The sequence below is a fragment of the Stylophora pistillata genome, chromosome 10 (genome assembly GCF_964205215.1).
Source record: "Stylophora pistillata chromosome 10, jaStyPist1.2, whole genome shotgun sequence".
Lineage (NCBI taxonomy): Eukaryota > Metazoa > Cnidaria > Anthozoa > Scleractinia > Pocilloporidae > Stylophora > Stylophora pistillata.
The window spans coordinates 3,517,784-3,528,570 of NC_142528.1; the positions used below are offsets into that span (position 1 = coordinate 3,517,784).

General features: G+C 37.2%; 1 protein-coding gene across 3 annotated transcripts; it reads left to right on the plus strand.

Moving 5' to 3' along the window:
• The first annotated feature begins 1,216 nt into the window (after positions 1-1,216).
• Positions 1,217-7,289, plus strand: LOC111324801 (neuronal-specific septin-3). Of its 3 annotated transcripts, none has more exons than XM_022928446.2 (12): positions 1,217-1,295; positions 1,373-1,403; positions 3,037-3,192; positions 3,473-3,646; positions 4,173-4,298; positions 4,475-4,556; positions 4,988-5,125; positions 5,565-5,682; positions 5,801-5,899; positions 6,249-6,345; positions 6,443-6,494; positions 6,715-7,289. In XM_022928446.2, the coding sequence occupies exons 1-12, from the start codon at positions 1,278-1,280 to the stop codon at positions 6,866-6,868; spliced, it is 1,245 nt and encodes a 414-aa protein (XP_022784181.2). In that variant the 5' UTR covers positions 1,217-1,277; the 3' UTR covers positions 6,869-7,289. The 3 variants fall into 3 exon arrangements, with proteins under 3 accessions (XP_022784181.2, XP_022784184.1, XP_088592283.1); XM_022928449.2 differs by having other exon boundaries at positions 1,279-1,295; positions 3,037-3,079; XM_088736157.1 differs by lacking the exons at positions 1,217-1,295; positions 1,373-1,403 and adding an exon at positions 1,838-1,965.
• The last annotated feature ends 3,498 nt before the right edge of the window (positions 7,290-10,787 follow it).

Here is a 10,787-nt window from a genome sequence, read left to right on the forward strand (position 1 = left end):
TCCGCTTACGAGAGACTGTCCGCTTACGGAAATGTGTTTGTTTGTCTGTTTATTATTATTTTACTTTATTTATTTATTTATTTATTTAAACACTTTCACCGAGTGTGGTGAGGGTCGCACAACAGAGCGAGGCTCCAAATTAAGTGCGCCCAATATTCCACCCATCCCATCCCAGGGGAGGGCATCCATCACACAGTAATCTCGTGTGTGGGAAATTAACGTCTCCTACCCCAAACCCTGCAGGAGACGGGACCTTCATTTATTCGTCCCTATCCGAGAAGACTAGAATATCTAACAATTTCTTGATGTTATAGAAAGGTAGCAAATTCTTCTCAATTATTTTAAGACCCTGAGTGTTGGTCCGGCCGAGGCTCGAACCCTCGACCTCTCGCACAATAGTCCAGCGCTCTATCCATTTAGCTAACAGGAAGAACATTAGAAGCAACACAACCCGCATATAGCATTAGCTAGTCTTGGCGGGTATTAGTAATAAATAAGTAGATACTACACATTGCAAGCTAAAGAAGTTTGATTACCATAATAAACTAAAGAGATTTTACAATAAACTAAAGAGATTTCATTACTACAATATTATTGGGGTTATAAGCCATGCATTAGTTTACTACATTATAAGCTAAAAGATACGTGGAAATACGGAGTTTGACTGAGAGGCAAAACTATAATTTAAAAAGGTGTCTTCCTAGGTGAGAGTGTACGTTGGACCAGCGGCAATTTCAAGATAAGATTTGATTATAATCTCCTTCAGTTGCCGAGCCATGTGGGTTCTCCTTGTTCACTCCAACCGTTTGGCTAGAGAGAGACACTATGTAACTAATACCCCATCCACACTGAAGCTTAAACATGTTCTGAAAGGTGTTCAAAATTTTTTTCTTCTTAGAAGCTGCTTAAGCCGATGTTTGACTTCAGTTTAGAACACCGAACAGAAAATACAAGTAGATCATGACTACTTAAAACCTATAGAAAGTTCTTCAATTCTCCATTTCTTTTTTACTATTATTATTATTATTATTATTATTATTATTATTATTATTATTCAGTTAAACCTGGTTTAACTTAAGATGTTTTGCTGGTGTGAATGGGGTATTAGACTTGTAACCCAGTATCATGTATAGTTTTTGCTTTCCGTGACCTCCAATGGATCCGTCACGTCATGTTAATCATGTTTCGTTACTTAACGTCAGACGGACACTGGTAACTACTTTTGGAATACCTCCGCTTACAGCAAGTACTGCAGCAATACAACGATGTGACTGAAGATGGCTTCCTCTGATAAGGTATCTAGTTTAAGTAGTATCACGTCTCAAATCTTATGGTTGTTCTTTCTGACAGACGAATGTTTTCTGTGTTTCAGAAATTCCTCCTGACAGGAGCTCAAACCGATGGTAAGTCAGAATTGTTTATTTTACTTATTTAATGAATCGTTTGGTGTCGTTATTATTTGATTCGTTCCGCAAATGTACACATTCTTGGCCCTTCGAACAAGACTTAAAAGCATTCTTCTGCGCTTACTTAAAGCATCTCGTTAACATGTCTAGACTGTTAATTCGGTTTTCGCAAATAGCTATAACTGTCTTCTATTATTTCTCTCAAGGTTAGGCCAACCTTGCAAATATTCAAGCTATTATTAAGATATATTGCAGTTTCAATTTGTCTTTTGCAGTATTGGGATTACTTATGCATGTACGTGGTTTTTGATAGCCCACAGTATGATTAAATCGTTATTGTTTGGAAGCGTTTTAAACTTTTATGAAGGTTTGCGACAAATCGATTGGCTCTTTTTTCATAACAAAACCATTGTTTTTTGTTTGACCCGTTTTCCTTTCAAAGTAATCAGTTCTTTTAACTCAACCTCTACGTGTGTTTTTCCAATAACTATTTGGTTATTTCACTTAAAAAACTACTTCATGGATACGGAATTTCCGGAACAATCCACCTTTCGTTATTGTGAGTATTTTGTACGCTTTACTGGTGGCGGTTCATTTATAATTCACGTGTTCGAGGATTTAAACATTTCCATTCATCACGAGTGAAAATGTTGAATGAAGAGCGTAGTCTCGATCCAAATCATTGAAAATTTAAGAAAAAAAGTTATTTGTAACGCAAAAACTGACGACCGACTTAATGTCTCTTTTGTTGGAGAAATGAGTGTTGTTTTGGGGGTTCTTCTCGCTTTATTTTCGACTTTTGCGTTGAAAATGTGGGCCCATACATACAACAATCATTAACATTTATATGAAAAATCTCAGGTACAACGCAGTGAACTTTGGGAGCTAATTACAAATAACAAAGTTGTTCTAGCCAAAAGCAGTCCTTGTTTAGAAAATTCTACCAAGTCTCAGTAAATTTGAGGCAAACAATTTGGCTTCAGACCAAATTTATTGTGGTAGGAAGGGAGTGTCACTACAAAAGAGCTTTCTCACCACCTGTCAAACTTCTTCTATTGTCTTGTGTCACATGGAGTCAATCATTAGAATTGAATAAGCACTCGAACTTGTTTTTACTTGTTGTTATGCTGGCCGCATAAATGTTGTCTCAGTTATAACTCTTAAATTGTATCAAGTATTTTAGTTTAAATGTTGTTCAGGTCTATTTTCAAATCATTGACTTTTCAATTTTGTTGCAATGATCTTATCGGTGGCCATACTATGGCACCAGTGTGTACTTAAGATTTAAATGTTCTGAAATTCTCCTTGTTTAAAATAAGTCTTAAATGCCCATCATTTTGTAAAATATACTCATTATGTTCATTTATTTCATTAAGAGTTATTGTCATGGTGAGAGCTCTAGTTTATCTGCTATTCCAAATGTATCATGAGTATCAACCCTGTCCTTTGAAATCCCAGGGAGAGGAGAGGGGAGAGGGAGGGGATCTCTAGGGAGGTGTGTTACAAAAGGGAAATTCCAAAGAAGGGTGGGATTCAAACCAAGCCAAATGCCCTTGAAGATGAATGATAAATGTTTGATCCATGGTTGTTACTGTATGTTACAACTCAATGAAGTGTTTAACTTTTCCAGCTTTGTCTAAGGTGTTCAAGTTTGCTGATGTTGAGGAGACTGGGTATGTTGATGTGGCAACAATCTCAACTCTTGCTGTACAACTACTGGGAGCTCAGCTTAGTGAAAATGAGAAAGAAACAATAAATAGTAAAGCAGAGAGCAAGGCTGAAAAAGGTGTAGTGAAGCATGTCATTTTTTAATTTTACCAGTTAAAGAGCTCACTGTGATCACAGCTACCTCAATTAAGGATACGTGGTAGATGCAGTCTCCTTTACATCTCTGGCGTACATTTTTGTTTAGCTACTGAGTGCCAGCCACATGCATGAAGAACACTAAAAATAAGAAACTGGTTGAATTACTGTACATGAGGAAGGATAGGTTATCTTGATTTGAAAACGTCTTGAATACACAATCATCCTCATCTTCTTTGTGTCATCACTTTCTTTTGCTTTAGGGTTACTTTCTTACCAGAACTTTATAGAGATCATGATGGAGACAATGCAGGCTATGACACATTGGGGAAAGTTGAAGACAGTTCTAGAAGGTTATGTTGGTTTTGATACAGTGCAGGAGCAAATCCGCAAAAAATCTCTCAAAAGAGGATTTGAATTTAATCTCATGGTTGTTGGTAAGTTTTTATCATTTATGATTTTATTTTTAATACCTTCAATTCTACTCTTTGACAAGTTAATTGGGTTTGAATGTGACTACTGTAAATTAAAATAAAATCTTATTGGCATTTCAAGTCAGTTTATAGTCATACATTCAGCAGTAGTTTGGTATATGCATAAAAATAGACCATTTTACAGTTGTGTACTTAGTTGCCAAGCCTTTGATTTGGAGAGAGGCCGAAGGTGACCTTGTTGTGGTAGAGACCAGTATCTAGTTGGCATGATAACAAAGTAATTTACATTTGAAAAGCAGCAAGGTCTGTATCAAGGTTTGTATCATGCAGATAACACAGTCACCCTTAGCCTCACTCCTATTCAAAGGCTTGGCAACCAAGCATGCAACTGTAAAATGGACTATTCCTGTCATCTTTTTCTCACTTGATATGTATAGGAAGTATTCTTCTTTGAAAAAGACTGCAAGTGCTTTCCTTATTCAAAGATATGAAGGAAAAAGGCGAAAGATTCCTTTCTTGTCTTTTTTAGGTGCAACAGGCCTTGGTAAATCAACCATGGTGAACACTTTGTTTAAAGGAAGATTGAGTAGAATATCTTCCACTGGAGCCACCCCCTGTATTCCCAAGACTGTTGAAGTCAAATCAGTGAGTCATGGTGTGTTTGGGTTCATTGCTATCTTATAATCACCTGTGTTATTTCTTTGGTATTATATACTTTTTGGGTGAGATATGATACTTGGAATGTTTAGGTTAAGGCAAGGTTATGGGCGATAAGAAAGTAAATCTTTATGAATGCTATTATAAGCAAAAATTTCATTTCTTATTTTGCAGTCATTGAGGAGAAAGGAGTAAGACTAAAACTTACCATCACAGACACACCTGGGTTTGGTGATCAGATCAATAATGAAAGTTGGTAAGGCTGTTCTACTGTTCATTGTATTAATAAGTTTTTTCGATACTGTAGATGCATGCCCCCCTTACTAACACTGTACATTTTGATGCCCTTAATGCCTTATTAGAGTATGCTAAGGACCAGCTGACTCGCTGGTTCTACACAGCAGGTATACAGCAATGCAGCTGTACCTGTTTACCAAGAAATGTTTAGCAAATACTGTGAGTTAGTTCTGGTTGTTTTGGCTCCATCTGGTAGCATCTGTTATATTTATGTATACATGCTTTGTGAGATAGTATTCACATTTGCTATAATTAGCGTGAATCACCTTTATTATTGGAGTGGGAAACTCTTCAAATAAAACTGTATTAATTTGAATAAAAGTAAGATATGAAGGTCTGTTTGATAATGGTAGTAGTTATTTCACGCCTGTTTCAATTATGTTGCTGCAGCTGGGACCCAATCCTGCAGTTCATAAATGAACAGTACAACAAATATTTGAAAGAGGAAACTAGCATCAACAGAAAGCCTCGAGTTCCAGATAGCAGAGTTCACTGCTGTCTGTACTTTATTGCACCAACTGGCCACAGGTGGGTTCATCCTAACCAACACTAAGATCTTCTTTATTAATTTTTGAAAAAATGGCTTGTTTTAGGTCAGTGGAATCCTGAAAAGTTGTGTACAGCTTTATATGAACAATTTTGTCCCAGTGGTGAGGTTTGTTAATTCCAAAGAGCAGCTGAATGCAGTACATCGAGCAATTTATTTTCTAAAGAAGTTTGAATATTAATTTTTTGTACATGTATGTGTGGAGTGTGTGTTGATGCTTATAAAGTTTCCATGCAAATTTTAATGAACACTTTTATGTGTACATCTGCAATAGCAACTATTTGCATTGAAAAAATGCAACATTAATTAACAGGAAAAGCACTCAAGGTGTTCAAAATGAAGTGGCTTGCCCAGTGATGAGTGACGGAGAACTGGTGTGCCCGATTGGTGACTTACGGCCATGATTTGAATTTTTTTCAGGTTGAGGCCCATTGATGTGGAATTCATGAAGAGATTAGACAAGTGTGTCAATATTGTGCCAGTGATTGCAAAGGCAGACACACTAACTGTTGAAGAACGTGAAGCCTTCAGAAGGAGGGTACAGTCTAACTTCTGTGAATTTTCATGTATTTACCAGTCAGTTAATTTAGCTTTCCATTTTTGGACAATCGAAACACATTAAATGAAATTATTCAGTACATGTGTTCTTATTGTAGCTGCGGGAGGATATAGAGAAAAATCGCATTAATATCTACCCAGTTCTTAATCGACATGACTTGGATGAAGAAGAAGCTAGGACAACGTCAAGAATAAGGGTCTGTAAGAAATGGAATGTTACTTATGGAATTTGTTACTTAATGGAATTTGTTACTTAATGGAATTTGTTCCACAATGAACTAGCACATTGTTAATTTCGCCCAAAATTTTACTTATCATTAAATGATATAAAGTGAAGTATGAATATTTGTTGTTTAAGGTGCGTTTATTACATAATCACTGAGTCGATATTTTTCATTTTGAAGTACAAAGCTTTAGTGAAAGAGTACTAATCTAGTTCACATTGCCGAGATGTGGTCAGACCACATCAGTATTGGAAGTTCCTGTCTTACAGTTAGTTTATTGGCTTTTCTCAACGTTCTGTTTGCGTCATGTCTTACTTCTTAGGATCAGCTGCCCTTTGCTGTAATTGGTAGTGATCGATACGTCACTGTGTCAGGAAAGCCAGTTCTTGGAAGGAAGACAAAATGGGGCCTCATTGAAGGTAACGAGAATTTGCAGACATTCCGGCTAGTGTTGAAAATGTTCCTCTTGTTGTCGTGCATTTGCTAGAGGTAATTTATTTTATGATTTGCTTTCAGTTGAAAACAAGAACCACTGTGAATTTTCTCAGTTACGAGACATGTTAATCAAGTAAGTGTGAAATTGGTGGACGAGCACAAGCTATTAAAGGATAGCTACCCTCTGGAGTCTGTTCCGGTCTGTCAGTTAGGGAAATATCGTGTGGGGACTAGGGAGAGCGACCGAAAGCCAGGCTAATGAGTCGCTTAAAATGGAGGACGTTTTTGTCGCAATCTATATGGGGATTTGTTGTTCTTGGAAATAATTAACAAACTTATATGTCTTTTCATAGAACACACATGCAAGATTTAAAGGAGGTCACAGATAACATTCATTATGAAAATTATCGCCGCAAACATCTGACAGAGGAGAAACACGAACAAGTGGTTCTACAAAACAATGTAGTGAACATGGAGGACGTCATGGGTCAGGAGAGTAAAATTTAAAAGAGGCATGAGAGCAGAAGATTTTTTACTAGAAATTCTCGGTCATATCAGACTCAAGAAATATTTACAACTAATGTAAGATGTTTGCTATTCAATATATTAATAATTTAGTCTTTGTTACAATTGTCGAAAATTGATGCGTTAAGTTTTCATAGTGCACTATGCATTGAGAAACTCTCTCGCAATGGTTTGTACAAAATGGTGCAGCTAGCTTTCTCTATCCCTATTGTATTAATGTATTGGAATCTACAATGACTTGGAATTCGAAATTTTGGTTCTGACTCCTTTGGCTACTTAGATTAAAAAGTTATTGATATCAACAATTCCAAACAATCTAAGCTTGTTATTAATAGCGTTTTTTTCTAAATAAATTAAACTTAAAGTTTTTTCTTCAATAAAAACGCAAATTTCAATACGTAAATCATTGTTGGTGTCAGTAGCTTGGATTTCAACGGTATGTGGAGGTTGTATGGGGCGTTCCCATCAAATGCCTTGTTTCAGCAGAGCGAGGATGATCTATCAACGTTTTCTACCATCAATAAATCAAAATCATTGTCCCCAGCTGTAAAAATGTTTTCACCGGGTTTACCTGATAGAGGTTTTTTCACTCCATGTGATAGCCCTGAACAAAAACTCACCCTCGCTATTCCAAGGCGGGGGTAATAACAAGTTATTGTAACATTACAAGGGTTGGAGATTAAGTGGGATAACAAGATAAAAGAACACTTCATTACCCATGTCGGCGTTTGTGCGCTCTTAATCACTGAAACAGCAACTGTTCTGCCCGAAATAACCTCTTGTTGTCGATCTGAGGCGAAAATGTGAGGGCTTCTCAACTCTAAGGTTGATTATTCCGACCCTTAAAGAACGAGGCTCGAATGCTTGAACTGAATCGAGTATAATGATCAACGCATACATCGTCTGAAAATTTTTATCCACCCTCCCAAGCCTGTTAGACCTTGAATTTATTCCTAACACCCACGTTACCAGCAAAAAGGAACAAAAGCTTGGCATCGCTGTTGAAAAGAAAATAGAAACGTCATTCATGTTTTCAACTCAGTCAGTGACTCAGGTTTGTATAGACGCAACCGTAGTCATCATAACTCTTAGTTTGGAAGAAGTAAAGAGATACCTAACTGCAGAGCACGGGATTGGTCTTTGCAGATGTTTCGCTCTTCTCTCTTTCAGCGCGTTATGCCAATGCGTGACGCCAATGCGTGACCATGTTGGTCATGCATTAGTCTCGAATGCATCCTGTCTGCAATTTTCCTTTTACAGCAAATCCACGAAGATTGAAGTTTGTTTGTAACGGCCTTTAAAATCGCCGTAAATCTAAATTACTTTGTATTTAAAGATTAAAAGGATTAAGCCATGATTGGTCGCACACACTCTTTTTTCTTCTTTTTTCCCCCTATATTTGTGACAGACATTGGCCAATAATATAGTTAAGTGTAGGTTAAAGTCCATTGTATTATTAGATCCTCCTGGCCGGTAACATTTAAATACTACACGTGGATGAGACAGGACATTTACTTCAGGTGTAATGTCCTAAATGCGTGAAAACCTGTTTTCTTTACCAAGAAACACTTTTGCAACATGTCAACGACTACAAAAACTACTTGGTAGGGACTGGTCAACAAAAAGCCTTTCGTGAAAAAAGCACAGGGGGCGTTGCTCACTTGTAATATTTGAAAAAGCCAAGCATTAAAACAGGACAGGTTGGTATTTGAACAAAAGCTGGTTTAGGTGACAAAGGTATAAAGGCCATGAAAATGCAATCAGAGATGCTTTGGAATTTTTTTCCTTCCACCACGCAGCATCGTGCTTGAGTTACGAGAACAAACAGGATCCATTGCTGAGGAAAAGCAAACTTGTTTAACATGCCTCGTTCATTTACACTAAGAAGACTGACTACGCCAAAACATTCGGACACGTCGCAAAGTACAGGTAAGGCTTCATTTTACTGAAATATAGGGTGTTTTTTCCAACCTTGATGCAAAAATTTTAAAATCTAAGTGTCTGAGGCGAAGGAGGCCAACCAAAAATTGAAAAAAAGCACTTAGCTTCTTTATTAAGCACCGTATATGATGTTTTAAGTCGTCTGCAGCTTAAAACCCACTTTTGAATATGCTGTTCATAAAAGTTCCCTTCTCATTTGTAGGAAGGGATGAAAGTGAAAGAGAACAAAAAGTCTTGGAACATCCAGATGCAGATAACACAAGAGTAAGGACTGAAACTAGCCAAGTAAGAAGTGATTGGAGTGTGACACAAGAGTTAGTAGATGGGAGCCAATCGCAGGAGAGTGCTAATAGGGAATGCGCAGAGGGTCTGTCCTTTTCCATAGAAAAAATCCTGACTTTACCTGCCTCTGGAGCAAAACGTACCCATCGGAAACCTATTGTTAAAAAGTCCAGCAATGCTTCAAATTACCACTGCCCTCACTGCGGAAAAGTCTTTAAAACTAATTACACTTTTGGAAAGCACATGAAAATGCCCGAACACACGAGTGACAAGCCATTTGCATGTCAAACATGTGGCAAAGGTTTTCGTCTCTCCAGTACACTGTGTAGACACAAGATTATCCACACCAATCAGCGACCCTTCAAATGTCACGTGTGTAACAAAGCCTTCAATCGCCAATCTACACTAAAGACACATTACAAAATCCATAAAGGCCTGGTAACGAATGACAACAATGTTGTACAGCCAAGCTACGGCTGCGTTGCAGTCTGGTAAAGTGATCAAGGTGCTTGGTTTAATCAAGTTGCTTCGGACTTGCTTGCAAAAAAGTATTGTCCCGGTCCATGATAAATTTATCTTCAAGGTGAACATTTCTCGTGCAGATCTCTTGATCCGATAATTCGATAACTATCGTTAATCTCCACCCAGTGTGGTCCTTGCACATGATGTGTTGGAAAGTAGAAGTGTCAAAATTTGGTCGTGCACGTTTTCCAACATGATGTGTTGGAAAGTAGAAGTGTTAAAATTTGGTCGTACACGAGGATTTTCCTCGTAATGAGGATGTGTGTTGGGAATTGTTTCCTCTATTAAAATACCCTCAGAGGTGTTTACATTAATGTTGCATTAGCAGTGCTTGGTTGGTTTTTCCGCTTCAAAATTTATTTTAATCTCACATGAAACTCTTCAAATTAATTTCAATAAACTTGATGATACTTCAGCTCATTTTTCAAGCACTGCTAATGCTGATAAACACTGTTTGTGCTGTTGTACTTAGAAGAGTTTTTGAATACACTGAACATAGAAATTCTTACTTCTTATAACCGCACAATGTTCTCATGTCTCGTGAGTCTAACCTGAGTTTTCCTATTTTTTCTCAAATAAAACTCGGAAATCAACGGCCAGCTAATGTATTTTTGAGCAAATAATGTGGTCAAGTCTGTATGTGTGTATTGGTTCTGATTCTTTGCGCTGCCGTCAGTTTTACATGTTCTCTTTTCAAATATTACTGTGCGTTTGGATCGAACCAAACATTGTTGGTTACGTGAATTATCCATACGATCTACACCTCCCCTTAATTTCAGTATTAATAGAAATGCAATGTGTTTGATATAAAAATGATATCAAGTTTTCGAGTCCCCAATTCACCGAAAAAAGAATGAATCGAATTTCGATCTTTCGACGGTCTCTTTCTTCTTCTCCGCAATACTTTATTTCTTCCGGGCGATCCTGAATACAAATGCAAATAATAAACGCACTACTAAAATGGTTAAAAAATTGGATAAAAGATATTCTTCGTCGGTGGGTGTTTACATCGAAACAACTTAACTCTTAGGCTGTTTATTTTCACTGGAATATTATGAAAAATGACAATAAAGCTTTTTAGAAAGACAACAAAACCCAAAAAACGCCAAAATAAAGCAAAGGCATTCAAAGAAAGCATCGGTTTATTTTGACAAGC

Excerpts from the sequence above, each read along its gene's own strand:
- LOC111324801 (XM_022928446.2), top strand. Across the intron at positions 3,193-3,472 it reads AGAGAGCAAGGCTGAAAAAG|GGTTACTTTCTTACCAGAAC; the intron begins GTGTAGTGAAGC and ends CTTTTGCTTTAG. Across the intron at positions 6,495-6,714 it reads TTACGAGACATGTTAATCAA|AACACACATGCAAGATTTAA; the intron begins GTAAGTGTGAAA and ends GTCTTTTCATAG.